At 40.7% G+C, this 15,811-nt stretch overlaps 1 protein-coding gene and 1 long non-coding RNA gene across 2 annotated transcripts; both read left to right on the top strand.

Annotated features, from left to right (window-relative positions):
* The first annotated feature begins 475 nt into the window (after positions 1 to 475).
* On the top strand, positions 476 to 10,427 carry LOC125982013 (moesin). The gene is made up of 13 exons (XM_049742150.2): positions 476 to 846; positions 5,856 to 5,939; positions 6,023 to 6,118; positions 6,226 to 6,500; positions 6,595 to 6,678; positions 7,067 to 7,213; positions 7,290 to 7,386; positions 7,457 to 7,620; positions 7,693 to 7,823; positions 7,894 to 8,054; positions 8,135 to 8,227; positions 8,333 to 8,563; positions 8,853 to 10,427. Exons 1-13 carry the CDS (start codon positions 835 to 837, stop codon positions 9,015 to 9,017), a joined length of 1,740 nt encoding a protein of 579 aa, XP_049598107.1. The 5' UTR covers positions 476 to 834; the 3' UTR covers positions 9,018 to 10,427.
* A 1,770-nt stretch (positions 10,428 to 12,197) lies between these two features.
* LOC125982021 (uncharacterized) lies at positions 12,198 to 14,806 on the top strand. Its single transcript, XR_007486235.1, has 2 exons — positions 12,198 to 12,318; positions 14,457 to 14,806. It is a non-coding gene; the product is annotated as an uncharacterized lncRNA (long non-coding RNA).
* Positions 14,807 to 15,811: the final 1,005 nt, after the last annotated feature.

Here is a 15,811-nt window from a genome sequence, read left to right on the forward strand (position 1 = left end):
ACTATAATTCATTTGATGTCAATAATACAAGATATAATTATTTTTCCATCACACAAGTTTTGGGGGAGTTATAGGATTTAGGAGGGGCTTCATGGTGTCTTGTGAGGTCATTCACCACTTTGTCAAGATAGGCCTATTATATACAATATAGAATGAGTAGAAAGCAAAGTATAAGGGGGGAAAAGTCGTCAGGGGAATTAACAAAAATTGAGACTGTAGCCTCCCTGAAAAATATCAATCAAGTATTTGTTGCTAATTCGTTACGTTCCACCAATGAGCGCATTGTGCGCGTTTTTTTATTGACACTGCAGTGATTATTTTATATTGGATAGTAAAAAAAAGGGAGTAGGTCTTGGACGAGTCGTGCCGAGCCGAGCCGAGCCAAACGGAGCCAGGAGAGTGAATACGTGCAGCCATGATGATGCAGCGGCAGCAGGCGGAGTCTGCAGGCTGGAACTAAACCAGCCCAAACCAAAGCGAGCTTCGTTTCTCCTTTCTGTCTGCTGGCTGCTGTCCTGTCATTGGCCTGGGTGTGGTTTCAGAGTCCGGGTACCGTTAACAGGAAATCGAGCTTTCGAGTCCATTTCTTTTTTGAGAGCGAAACAAAGACTAATTATTCCCCTCGAAAGTTCAAGATAAGTGTTTTGGTGTGTTTTAAAATCGAGTAATAGTCTGGGCTCGTTTTGGACAGGAAAGGGTTTCACTGGCGCCGTTGTTCTGATGGGAAAAAGTTTTCTGGTGGTTTCGACAACTGTTCGTCTTTTCTATTAGTTTTTTTGTTGTGTATTTTTGTTTTATTTCCTTCTAACCCGAAGCGGACCAACAAAAGCCAAGATGCCGAAAACGGTAAGCTTGAGTTAACCTAACTATTCTTATTGTAAGCGTCTCGTTGTTGATCTTACTGAAGAGAATCCTGGATGTATCCTGCACCGATGTATCAATGTCTATTTTGGAGCGTGTCTTTTTTTACTCGGTGATCCAGACGGTTTATTGTAGTCTTTTTTTAATTCGACGACACAATACTTTCCGTTAGGCGAGTGCGCGTGCGCGCTCCCGCCCCAGCGTCTCTTCAAATGAGCGTCTTAAATCACATCCTTCATTGAGGCCTTGAGTCTACTTTGTATCACAATCCCGAGTTCCCACGTAGGTGGCACGGTTGAGAATCCCGTCCCAGGGTGGCTTTGTCCTGGGTGGGCGCCCTCCAGTTCCCCCTCCCCTGCTCCCCGGTAGCCATGGAGCTCGTGTTTCCGGAGGCCTCCCCATCCAGCCGGGGCTAGCTAGCAAGTAGAAGCCGAGATTGGGGCTGTCAAGCCGGCCCAGTGTGTGTGTCCTGCAGCCCCGGCTCTACCTGGCCCAAAAAGATGATGTTATAAAAGATTGTTTTGTGACATCAAATTAAATTCAGCAATCTGTCTTAAGGTGGCGTAGCTGGGAACAATGAAGAGCACCCCTCCTCTCATTGTTGGGGGTGCACATAGTCTTTGTCTAATTCAAACTGCATGAATCTTATGTTTTTAAACGTTAACCTCTTTTTTTCTTTTTTGATATATGAGATAAACATTTGAACGTAGTGCAATAAAAATTCTTGCACACAGTGGGGCATTTGTTAGCCATGACTCGTGATACTATACATGATTCTATATGCTATAAATGTTTAAATGCACATCTTTGTTTATTAATGGGGGAACTTTGAAATGCTAACTTCCTTTAACAATACGACAGTAGTTTCAAACTGGGGTCATTACAATTTACAAAAAATAAATAAAATAGACCTACACACTGGGATGTGTCAACAAAATAAACAAAGCAATTACTCCTCCTCCCTTTGGGCCAATTAAAATCTCTGATGATTTTGACATTGTACCACAAATCTCACATGCCTGTATCCATGTAGCATTTTTAGCTTGAGGTGATTGATAAATATTTAAATCTAATTAGATTTCATTTAGCGAGGGTCCTTTCTATTATATAGGTCATAAATATTTAGGCAGAAATATTTAGGGCTGCACTGGTGCATATAAAAATGTTTTTTTCTATTTTTTTTCCTGTTCAAAATGTCACGTTTAATACGTTGCCCTACAACCAAACACAATGCTATAGTGTGAGCGTTCACTACACTTTTTTAAAAATAGGTTTAGCCTGTTACTAATGTGCCAATTGTCTGAGTAGTGCAGCCAGGATACTGCCTCGACAAAAATTGCATGATCTGCAGTTTGCAGAGGTTTGCAGAAGGAGCTTCTACAATGTGTTTACAAGCAATAAGCCAGTGTGTTTTCGTGTTAAGAAAAAAAGAAACAAAAAATGGGACAAAGAGGAAGATCACTAGCGAGAAATGAAAATACAATGCTATGGGAATGAAAAGTTTCGAACTTCCTAATATCTGAGATTGGAGCTAAAACCATGATTTGAAAACTATGGGGCAGGCAAAAAATAGTGAAGAGGAAGTGAGATAATGTGACTCAGCAATAAAGTTAATTTTTTTTTGCCAAGTGAAAGTTGTCTTTGGAGAAGTGTGGCTCACACAAGCCAGCATTTGATTCAAAAGTTGCGCGTCTGTGCCGCCCTGCCATCTGCACTCAAGTTTCTCAAGGAAGTCATGGTGTGACTCAAATTTTCTGCTCTTACATCAGTTCCTTTCTGGTAATTTCCTCGCCCGTAGCCTTATATGGACTTTCACATCACGGTCTAGCTGTTCTCCTCCCAACTTTCCCCGGCCTGCTCCTCACATGCCGTGCACCACTCAAGATTGCACTGAGGCACTCTATCAACCTTAAAGTGTCATTTTATCACCAGTTGCTGTGATTCCTTTTCTGTGTCGGCTTTAAAACGCTCCATAAAAAAGTTATGATACATTTTAGCTGGACTTTAGTAGAAAAGAAAAAAAAAATCAGTATGTCAACATTTTCAGCATACACACTAATAGACACATTCTTAAATATAAATCTTACTTACCATTTCAGTCGAAAGTCAACAACATTGGTGGTTTTCTTGCTAGGTGGACAAACATTAAGTGTGTGTGGCTATGGTGATTTGGTCAATGGAAAGACGTGGAGGTATGCTAGCAAAGGGATTTAAGGAGGCCGTAGTGCGCATAGCAGAGCAGATTAGCAGGTTGTAGAGTTAGAGGTGGTGGATAAAGTGAATGCTTTTTAAAAAAAAAATTATCAAACACAAATACTTGAATATTTTCACCTTCGATCTGGCGTGACAATTACACTTTTTGGAAAGTAAGTAGTTTTATGTTCATATTTGTGATTTGTGTGTTTGTTGTTTTCAACTCAAATGAAATCACGGTGGTCTAAAGATAAGAACGAGCTTGAGGTTTTGCCAAATGTTTGTACTTTTGTTCTGCCCCGGATTCAATGGACACTCCTCGCACCCAAGTATGAGTGAATTGTAGGAAGTTGGAGTGAACAGGCTTTCGGGTGTTGATTGAGCAAAGTAGCAGTTTGGACGGAGGCTCGAGAAGGATTACAAAACGTTAACTCGACAAAAGCGACTGGACTCTTACGTTGAGATGTCCGAGCAGATGGATGCGTACATGTATGTGTATTTAAGGAACAATGGTCATGGGAAAGACCCCTCCTCACTTTGGAAAGAAAGCTCATCCTCCCTTTCATCCCTCCCTTTTCCTGTCTGCCAGTTTGCACTCTTCAACTGGAGGCTTTCTTTAGACGTAACGCTCGGCTGCATCCAAGCCTCAGCTGTAAACACATCTGGACTGCAGACACACAACAGTACACACAGCCACAGGGCGTTTGAACAGAGGTGGGAGGTTTGACAGGCTTTTCTGTGAAAACCTGCTTACAGAGACAACTTTGTCACAAAAACAAAAATTATTACAGTATCTCTTCTATTCAGTGAATTCAGTCTGGGTATTAAGGCATACTTCATATGTACAACTTGTAAAATTATGTAGTGATATTTTTGGATGTTCATTCCCTGTGTTGTATTAAAATTATTTATTCATTTATCTAGATTATAATACATTTTAAGATTTATTATGAGTAATTAGATACATATTTGTAATTTTGGATCTTGTGGTTGTCTGCATCATGTTTCTGGTGATTTATGAGACATCAATCGGAAAATGAGATTAGAGCTATGTGGTTGTGCGACAAGTCATGTTAATTTATAATAAAGCAAACGCCGTTTTAAAAAAAAAAAATGCCAATGTCACATTTTAGCACACAGGTGTCAAATTCAAGGCCCGGGGGCCGGATACGACCCGCCACGTCATTTTATGTGGCCCGCGAAGACAAATTGTGCATCAAATTCGTGTCATTACTAGAATTGCAAATTGTCTTCACTTTTAATATCTTTTTTTTTTAATATTTGACAAGTTTTTACTCGTCTGATTTGAAAATGAGTTATTTGTCAGTTTGTTTTGTAGCTTTTACTGTATATAATATGAGGTGCTCATACATTTATTTGGGTTGACAGTCATAATGGCCCTCCGAAAGAAGCTAAGACTACAATAGGGCCCGTGAAAAAAATGAGTTTGACACCCCTGTTTTAGCACGATATGACATCGATATGATGAAAAGTGTAAACTAGCTACTGTGCATTGTGCTGTTACCATGGGGAAAACGATGAGGTCAAACACATGGAAACTAGGCACGTGGGACGAGAGGGCGCGGGTGAGTGTGCGCTAAGAATAGTGTGGCCGACACACCCTAACACAAGCAGTTAGAATGTAGCGGCTGGGTCATCACCAGAGTTTTTAAAATGGTTGCCAATTTTTTATTAGTTCTTTAGCAGTTATCAAACTTGTTATACCAAGTTCAATGAAAAAAAAAAATCTGCTGACCTTATGCACAGTTTGAACATTTAATTCATTGAGGTGTCACTCATGGTGCTGCCCTATCTGCGATTCTGTTGGCGTCGACCCAGATTGACCTCCAACGCAACTGCTGGCGATGACAGGAAGTGACAGAGGGGCAAGTGTCCTGAGCTGTAAATTGGGTTGTGCTGACATGAATGGGAAAGAACGCAACTCTCGTCAGCCCCTACTAGTGGGAAATAATGCGTGCCATTGTTGTTGAGGGCAGGCGTAGGCCTCAGCCTGCGCAGTTATTTCCCCAACAGGCATGTGTGCTGCCTTTTTTATCATCTCAAAGAGGGCAGAAAAATGTGAAGGAGAAACACAATGGCTTTGCTGATTCCAGAGTCAATCTAATATTTGTATGACCTCGGCAAGTTTGAAAAATTCAGGAGACACGTGACGTTATGGATTTCGCACTCCTAACTATGACACGTTTAACGTCACACGGCCGCTGCCAAGAAAAACATTGAACTTGATTGAAGTGGTTTTTGCAATACATTCCACATTCCTGTTTCAATATCTGATGTGAGTTCAGCGCATTCTTAACTTGAACAGGAAGTTCCCCGGCGGTGACAAACTGGCTGCAAATAGGTGTATCAGTGTGTTCTTGGCAGACCGCAGAGCAGACCAAGATCTGACTGGCTGGCTGGCTGCTTCGACTTGATACATGGCAGGAAGTAGGCCGCTCTCCTGAGGGTGAAGCGGCAAAAGGCCTCGCCACCGGAGGATGTGGTTACTTCCTGAAGATAATTTCCGTACTAAGGTCGGCCAGACTAGCACGTGGGCTTTCATGAAGTTGAGAAAAACACTAAAATTATTCATTATAGTCAGGTGGTTTGTTAGCTAGGCTATGGGGAATTAGAATTAGTTTGGGATATGCAGACGTGTTGGGTTAAAAAAGTCTTTGTGACTTTACCATGGCTTGCAAATGGATATTTCTTAAAAGGGTTTTCACACCAAGTCTTTTTTTTAAATCCCGCTCATATCCATGCTATTGTCATTTCACATTGGTCATTGTTGTTTACTTTAGATTAGTGTCAGAGTCACCACAATGGATGCGGAACTGGAGTTTGCCATTCAGCCCACGACAACCGGAAAGCAACTCTTTGACCAGGTAGGACAAACCACAAAATGATCATTTCTCTTTGTGCTCCCTAAACCGTATTTAATTCTATATACTGTATCATTTTATTTTAGGTTGTTAAGACCATTGGGCTTCGGGAGGTTTGGTACTTTGGACTCCAGTACCAGGACACCAAGGGATTATCTACATGGCTCAAGCTTAATAAGAAGGTGAGCGCTTTATTGAGTCATTGACTGCCATTGATGGATATAAACGTCAAAGATCCATTTCAACTTGAATGAGTCAAATATTTATATATTCTACTTTATAATCTCAGGTGACAGCCCAAGACGTGAGGAAGGAAAGCCCGCTACTTTTTAAGTTCCGTGCCAAGTTCTTTCCTGAGGACGTGTCTGAGGAGTTAATCCAGGATGCCACCCAGAGGCTGTTTTTCCTTCAGGTGAAGGAGGGAATTCTAAACGACGATATCTACTGCCCTCCCGAGACAGCCGTCCTCTTGGCTTCCTATGCAGTCCAGGCAAAGTATGCCGACTACAACAAGGAAGTCCACACACCGGGCTATCTGTCAAATGAACATCTTCTCCCTCAGAGGTAAAATTGCAAAAAGGGATTATTGATCTGATGATCAGCGGTCATCTGGGTTTATATTCACCTTTGCGTGACCTCTGACCTCTCATGTTGGCAGAGTTCTGGACCAGCACAAACTCAGCAAGGACCAGTGGGAGGAGAGGATTCAAGTATGGCATGAAGAACACAAGGGAATGATGAGGTAATCGCTATTCCTCCTCCTCAGTCTCATTAGATAAGAAGTTTCCGGCTTATTATACGGTTTGCTAGTTCTACAGCATTTGGACTGTTCTACTCTATGTGCCAAAATTGATCAGACTCTGCCTTCTCTCCTTTGTGTGCCTCTTCCCGTGGGCTGGCATGACTTTACAAATGTAACACTGGCCAAGACCGAGAGGTCATGATACACTTTTTGTTTTCATTTCTCATAACCTAGCTTAGAAATGGAGCACAAGCTGTTTGATACAATAAATGCGGACGGATCAACAGATGACAATTTAAAAGCAGTGTGCCAAGATTTTTTTGGGTGTTTGGATAATGTCAAAAACATTTGCATTCCAATACCTAAACGACATCACTTGTGTCTACAGAGAGGAATCCATGATGGAATATTTGAAGATTGCCCAAGATTTGGAGATGTATGGAGTCAACTACTTCAGCATTAAAAACAAGAAAGGAACAGAGTTGTGGCTGGGCGTGGACGCTTTGGGGCTTAACATTTATGAACAGAACGACAAGTAAGCCACTTTCTCACTGCTACACACTTTTGGATGCTTGTTAGCAAATACTGAAGCTTGCGTGTGTCTTTTACAGAATGACACCCAAAATTGGGTTCCCTTGGAGTGAAATCAGGAATATTTCCTTCAACGACAAGAAATTTGTCATCAAACCAATTGACAAGAAAGCTCCAGTATGTCGAAGGCCCGTTTCATTTGGCTATGCTCAGCACTAACTTGTATGTTTTTTTTTTTTTTTTTTAGGACTTTGTATTTTATGCTCCGAGGCTGCGCATCAACAAGCGCATTCTGTCTCTATGCATGGGAAACCACGAGCTGTACATGCGCCGCCGCAAGCCCGACACCATTGAAGTCCAGCAGATGAAGGCTCAAGCTCGGGAGGAGAAGAATCTCAAGAAGATGGAACGGTAACGGTCACTTTTTACACAAACCAGACGCATCATTCAAAGCACTGTTGATTATTTTCTAAATATATTTAGAGCTCTTCTGGATAACGAAAAGAGGAAAAGGGAAGTGGCAGAAAAGGAAAAGGAGAAGATAGAAAAGGAAAAAGAAGAGTTAATGGATCGATTAAGGCAGATTGAGGAGCAGACCAAAAAGGCCCAACAAGGTGGGTGATGGAAAACGTCGGACAAGATGATTGCTCTGGAGTGATGTTGACGCTAAGTGACTGCGCGTAGAGCTGGAGGAGCAAACAATGAGGGCCATGGAGTTGGAGATGGAGAGGAAGCGAGCCCAGGAGGAGGCCGAGCGCCTGGAGGCTGACCTGAAAGGTGCCGAGGATGCCAAGATGGCTCTCCTGCAACAGTCCGAAAACCAGATGAAGAATCAAGAGCACCTGGTCAGCTATTCAACGTCCAGGTTGCGTCAGTTTGGTGATTTAGATGAGATGCAACTAAAAGACCAATGTTGTGTTTTTAGGCCACCGAGCTGGCTGAGCTGACCTCAAAGATTTCCCTCCTGGAGGATTCCAAGAAGAAGAAAGAAGATGAGGCTACACTGTGGCAAGAGAAGGTGCGGTAAATATGTCTAAAAAAAAAAAGTCTGCACTGACTCGTCATTGTGTGCAACAAACGAAACTCTGACGGTCTAAGTTGACCCTTTCTTCTCTTACTTCAGGCCACGATGGTGCAACAGGACCTGGAGAAGACCAAAGAAGAGCTGAAAAACAAAGTGATGGCGGCCCACGTCCAGGAGCCCATCAGCACTGAGAACGAGCACGACGAGAACGACGAAAGCAGCGCCGAGGCCAGCGCCGAGTTTACATCCGCCGCCACGTACAAAGACCGCAGCGAGGAGGAACGCATGACCGAGGCGGAGAAGAACGAGCGTTTGCAGAAACATTTACTCGTAAGTCTGACCTCCTGAACCTTGAGCTGGCTTCTGCTTCCACCATCGAGCGTGTAGGCAGAACATTATGGCAAGTGTAATAAATCCCAAATGGATTCATTTAGCTAAAGGGCACGGCCATGTGCTGACATCACCTTGAAACAATAAGCACAAACTTGTCCTCGTTGTAACCCAGCCGTCCATTTTGGATAGAGCTGGAGAGCCTGAGTATATATCCTGTTGATTATAATTATTATTATTATTATTTGAGTGGGATTCCTTACTGAGTATGCAACAACTGTCATTCCAGGCTTTAAGTTCAGAGTTGGCCAACGCCCGAGACGAGACCAAGAAGACGGTCAACGACATGATCCACGCAGAGAACATGCGGGCGGGACGTGACAAGTACAAGACCCTCCGGCAGATCCGCTCGGGAAACACCAAGCAGCGCATCGACGAGTTTGAATGTATGTGATGCGGAAGTCGTCAAGGCCGCTCGACTGGACCGCAGTCCAGCGAGGCTCCAGCTCTTTCTCTCCTCCCAAATATATCAGCTGCAAATTACGAGATGGCTGCACACAAACACAGCACAATGTACAAATATGGATCTGTAAAAGTTGCATGTGCTATCATTCCTAACTGAATTGAAGCAAGTCACTGGTGTTAATAAGGGACATACTGTATTTTGTAAGTGCATTCCTCACTTGGGGGGGTTTGTAGCCAATGGATCACATTTTCTGACACTTTCAGTCAATTCTGTAATTTCATCTCAGATTTCTGTCAGTTCCTTTTTTCGTGACTTCAAAATTAAAGACCCGACGGCCAGTCCAACTCTGTGCCCGTTAGATATAAATTGAATATTTCTGCTGTACTCATGCAAACAGAATTTTCTGTTCATATTAATTTTGTCATGATGCACCACACAGCCTTGTCTTTTGAGTTGATTTAAGGCTCACGGTGCATCTACAGAATAGAATTTAAGACAATGAATCGCTTTTCTTTTTGGATTTAGATTGAATAAACTTGTGCCATAAAAAAAAACTTTTAGTTTGTAGTGTCAAATTTGAATCTTTGTTACGTGATGACTGATGCTCATCAAGTTTGTCTGTGGCAGGAAGCGTTCAAAAGAATTTCATATCTGGATGATTTCGGTCAGGTTGTAGCGATATCAGACTTATATTTTGGGGTTTAGACTTAGGCGTAATGTATGAACTTTTAATGAAATAGTTCTGTTATCAAGGGATGACAATTTATTTTGTTCAATGCAACATTCTACAGTATGTCATTAGAAAGTTGGTATGTTGTAATTTAATCTTTAATTAAAAAAAAATCACAATTGAAAGCCAAGTAATTTCCTTTTAACATGCACTGGAACATCCACAGTATTCAATATTAACCAAAACAACAATGCGTAGTATCTCCAGTTCTTACATTTTAATATACTGTATGTATTTAATGACTTTTGTATTATTGTGATTTGGATTATTCTGATGTGATCAAATCATGTAACGGTGTTAAAAAAAAAAAAAAAAAAAAGAGAGCAAGCGACAACACCGCCGAGGATATTTTTGTATGATGCAACTTTAGCGTCCGGAGCACAGTATTAGTTGTAAACTAATAAAATGGCTCGCGGCTGTTCTAGTAAATTGAAGGAACAAGCAACACCCTGTGCACACATCGCACCAATGCAAATTGACATTCCAATTCATCGCAGCAACATTTCTATTCAATTAGATACCTGTCAAATCAATATTACGTCATGACTATTGTTTCAGACCAACTTTGGTATCAAGGCACAAGAAGGGTTTGCTTGTTTCATAGATTAGTCTTTGAAAGATGTATTTACATTATTTTGCAAGGTCAAAATAAAAGTATTATAGCAGTAGCAATTTTTATTCTATTTTGATGTGTTGGAATGAATTTCTACTTGGATCCAATTGTCATACTGTATTTTTGCCCATCGTTGCGAGAATAACTGCCATCAAACAATACATTTGTTATTTTGGACACCTTTAGATGCCTTTGACAATAACTTAAATGATGCTGTATTGTTATGTTTTACATGAAATTCAGTCAAATCATGTGTGAATGAGGTCAAGTCATGTTTTCATCTAGTAGTTTTTGAAACATGAAGAATTGACTCAATCTTTAGTAGTGCCTTGCCAAATTTTTGCTTCGTCTTTCTTTCACCAGTGAATAAAAACCAGAAAAAAAAACATGTTTGGTCTTTTTTCATTCTGTTTGCAACTAGAGGTCCTCTATTTACGACGAGGTTTACTTTAAATCTAGAGCAAAGTTGGAACGCGCTGGTTTACAGGTCGTAAATATTTGTAAGAAAGGGCAAATTAAAAAGAAAAAAAATAGGAGGTACCCCGCACAGCATTCGTACGTAAAATCGAAATGTCGTATGTCGGGACACAAAACCACTGCATAGTCACGTGAGCAGTTTCTTGCATTCACCAAACTTGTAATTTTAAGATATGCCACATGATGGTGTCTTCAGCTCATGAGTGAAGGAGACAAAAAAGAGTCTCATAATTCTCGGGGAATGTGAGATCCTAAATATAAAAAATATATACTATATATAAAATATGTATATATATATATATATATATATATATATATATATACTTGAAGAATACATATTTACTTGAATACATACATATATATATATACACATACATATATACTATATATATGTATTCTTCAAGTAAACCTTTTTTAATTGTGCATTAAAACTATTATTGTTGATCCATCTTTACTAATGTGCCTACTCCGACATATTTTAACTTATTGTAATAACTAATGGCGACATACAATCTTTATTTTGCATTTTAGACAAATTCTTTACATTCTTCAGAAAAGTTTTAGACTGACTCCACATGCAAAAAATAGAGCAGGTGATTGACAGGTGAGCAAAAAAAGCGCTCGGTTCAATGTCAGTCTGGTGGAATCAGTAAATAGATAAGCAAGCATCACATTGCCACAATCTCCTCTCAGCAGCAGCAGATACATTTCATGTTGTTTGACTCCTTCAATTTAGAAAAGTGGCTGCCACTAAACTGCAGCCTGTTTCTTCAGTTAATTGTTGGGGAACAACTCGATGAAAGTTAACTCCACTCTTTCTCAAGAGCACGCAGGGAGGTATCTTTTCACCTCCAACTTCCTCTATATGGGTGTGTTGCTACTTCGAGAAGTTGGCTCATCACTTACGTGACTTGCAGCTTCGGTGCAGTCTGTTCCCATTAAACATTTAGTAGCATTTTTTGTACAAAAAACATTTGCAGGGCTTAACATGTCTGTTAGACCACCAGCACCGCATCTGGTCAGTTTGGTCAAAGACTGGCCATTAAAAAAAAAAAAAAAAGTGAGTCCAACCAGGATGATGAAACAATGAAGAATGGAGGAAAGGCTAAAAGAAAGTGGCCCATCTTTTCAGGCAGTATATGTGACATTCAAGTATCTTAAAAACTTGCAGCCTCTCAATTATCAACGCCACAAAGGCCTGCTGAATGCAACGATAAGCGCAACAAAACACCACAAAACGTAAAGTGCGCTCATAATGTCTATCTGAGAAAGCATTTCACAAGCGTGACATGTTGACACTTTATTTCCACACATTTCCTGCAAGTGAGCCACTTCTCTTTATCTTCCTCGTTTTGACTTCCCCTTTGTAGCCTAAATGCTGAGAGCAAATGACACTGTCAGCTCTTAGTAGTCAAAAGCGGGAGCGGCGAGAGCCATCGGCCATCAGAAGCAACGGCCACACACTGCAGGTAACTAATTCAGCTCATTGTTGAAGACAACATTTTTGAATTTCTCCTAAAGAGTCAGGATTGATTCGGGGAGATCCGGCCCCCCACTTAGTGTATTTGACAAGCTGAGTTGGACACTCTGATTCTGTGAGTGTCAGTTTGTCAAATACCCGAAGTGAGGCGTCACTGGCCTACAAGACAACGCCGACCTCAACGGAGACGCCAAGGCAACGGGCCTGGAGGAAAATCGTTTTCTCTCAACATTTCACATTTGTATCTTATTAATGAAGCGTTAAGGAAATAGCTGGAAACAAGTTGGTGTCTTTTTTAACAAATTGTTCTGCAGCATTATTGAATGTCGAAATATGTGAATCAAATATATGAATTATTTCGCAAGTCCTGGAACTTTACTGACACACAAGTCCACCTTTCATTGCTGCTATGTAATAGTTTTTCCACTAAGTGGTGATATTGGTCTAATTAATCTTATATTGCCAACTGAACGATTTTTTTTTTCTCCACATATAGACGAGGGTAAAAACTGGCAGTAATGTCAAAATGTTCTGACAAAAATGTTGTAAACATGCAATCACATCAGCAAAGCCTCAGGTCATAATTCTGCTATTTTTTTATTTTTATTTTAACAGCGAGCAGGAGGAGGAATACTTTTTTTTTTCATACGCTCCCAAAGCGCAGCGCTCCACACAATTAATTGAGGGTCACTGGATGCTGTTCAATTTCACTAATAAAAACTTCACGGTATCACGATACGGCATATGGAAGCTATTTGGAAAAACATTTAAATGTGGCATGAATGATTTGTTTCCTTTCTGGACAGCTTGGAACACAGTCTTCACATGTATTGTATTGCACTATCAAAGAAACATTGTATGAGGACAATGAAGCTTTCCAGGCAGAGGACGAGAACGAATACAAGGAGACATGTCGTCATTGATTCTCACGCATTGTGCATCGGGGTGTTGATGTCTGAAGACAGGATGCGCCATTAAAGATGTGCTATCTCTCTTATGCGCTCTGTCCAATGCCGAGCTCTCGCTTTACAAGACTAAACTAAACTTGCTTAGTCTTTGAGACTTGGAGATTTAAAAAACAATGCAACCATCCCTCCCTTTTCTCTACCAGTATCCAATTCAGGGACGCCGGGAGCTAACTAAAACTCTTCCTAAAATGATAATAATGAAAATATTAAAGGCTTATTGTTTTTGCGGTGTGCCTCCAACTCTTTGTGATTAACTAACACTTTTTTAAAAAACGTATCCTCTATTACTTGCTTAAAATTGCACGCATTTGCCTACGTGCGCTTTCTGAAATACCCCAAGACGCCACAAGGTAGCGCCAAAGTAGTGCTTTTGTGCCATATTGGTGCCAAGGGGCAAACGCTTCTAGAAATGTAATGCTTTGACGCCGCGCCAAATTAGGCCTACTCCATTTGGTCCCGCTTACTGATCAGATTTCAAAAGCTCTTTTTTTTTTTTTAAAGAAAATTGGAATTGGACAAGGACCAGCTGTCATCATTATAAACTCGTTGCTAAAGGGGATACAAACATGAATAATCAGCCTGAATTGTCCTTCTCATCAAAGTAGAAAACGTTTTGATTATCCCACGTCTGTTACAAATTTGCTGTGTTTAATTTTCCAACCCTATATTATTCGGAAAGCATCAACGGGCGACAATTGTAAATATTGAACCTGTTCAATAATTACAAATCCATCAGTGTGTGGTTAACTCCAAATACGGCCATGCCACAAACTGACTCCATGATTGTGACACGAAAAGTAACAATAGCAAATGAGGGAGGGGACGGAAGTTAGCGCTGCTGTGGACACAAATAGAGAAGCAACTGTTGAGTAGTGTTTGTATAAGATGTCTCTCGAATCACAATTAAATCATAAATATTATCACTTTAACTGTCTATAAAGGTTCTTACTCATGTCGACAATGAGTAAAAAAAAAAAAAATTCGGCATGTGACTTTCACTTTGGGTCAGGTTGTTTTAACCTTCCTGTCACATCTGTGTGCGCTTTAAGGAATATTGGATTAATCACTGTGGCAATCAAAAGGTCCAGCATTGATCCATGAAAGCGGTTACTGGAAAATGTCAATAGTATTTCACTTTGTAATGAATCTGCTGTCACAGGTGTCAAGACAGAAGAGGATTTATTCATGCCTCCTGGCTGCTCATTCAGACTCCACACTGATGCTTCCAGAAGCTACAAACAACCGAGGCAGATCTCAGAACTAAAACACAGGACGCCTGTCAGAATGTTTTCAAAGCATGCAAAGATTGAGCCCAAAAAAATGTCATAATCACAGCTGGTGAATATTTATTGTCACTCAGCTGACATTAAAATGTGATTTTGGAAACCACCTTAAAAAAACAGGAAACAACTTGTCAAGTGTCTTTGGGGCTGCAGAGGTTGTTGTAGGTCGTCGTACCTTTTTTGCGAGCTTGGTAAATAAAAAACATTATTGGCCTATAAACTTCAACATGTGTACGGTTTGATTAATTGTCAAGATCGTGCTAAATCTTACATCTTGGACATCTTACATCCTCAACTTGAAGTGTCCCTCAAGGCTCAGTCCTGGGCCTTTTCAAAGTTTCCCCCCATTCACTCTGTGGTCGTAGGTGGATTTTATTTGTTGATCCAATCCACTATTGCCTCTTTTCACCAGCTTCTTAATTAGTTATGGTTACAACTCAAATAGCTTGAGAAGATGAACCACACCTAGAAATGGACCACACTGTAACGCACTTGTGGTTTTTGCACAGAAGAACTCGGTGAGATGAATTTTCCAGGTCAACAAGATACTTGATTACTCCCCGGAGCACAACAACCTTTTCTATGGTCACTTCCAAAGGTGAGTCACCAAAAAAATAAAATAAAACAAAAAAAAATAAACTGAAAAAGTCTCTGGACTGTGAGGCAAACAAGCTAACCAATAATCCATCAATTCTACAAACGTGAATATTGATTGAGTGAAGTTAATCCCAAAAGTGGTACAGCAGAATTTAAAATCTCGGCTTGACTCATAAACAAACCAAGAGTGCTCTTTATCACGACGAACTCTGGAACACGTCACCGCAACGAATAACAAATGCATTTTTGGCCAACAATGAGTTTAATAGAGGCGAGAAATGAGCTATTAAACTGTGGCTACGCAGACAATATCAGATAAGGTAATTGCTACTTTCCTGGAGCTTGACAAGATAAGTACAGCGGACGCAACGAAGGGAAGCAACGCTTCACCAGATACATGCAGATGCTATAGTAAATCTTTTTCAAGATGGAAAACCTGAAGGACAAATGAAAAGCTGATGCAGCGCTCTTGGCCAAAGACTGACTTCTGTTTGTCACTCTGTCAACAAAAGCACTGTTTTGATCTGATTTCAAGCAAGGCTGCATGAAATTCAAATGATTCACCGTTCTCGATGGCGAGATGAGAACGGGCCCGAGCCGAGCGGTACTTTTGCCGCTCCAAGGTGCAGCGTGA

Source organism: Syngnathus scovelli, chromosome 15, assembly GCF_024217435.2.
Source record: "Syngnathus scovelli strain Florida chromosome 15, RoL_Ssco_1.2, whole genome shotgun sequence".
NCBI lineage: Eukaryota > Metazoa > Chordata > Actinopteri > Syngnathiformes > Syngnathidae > Syngnathus > Syngnathus scovelli.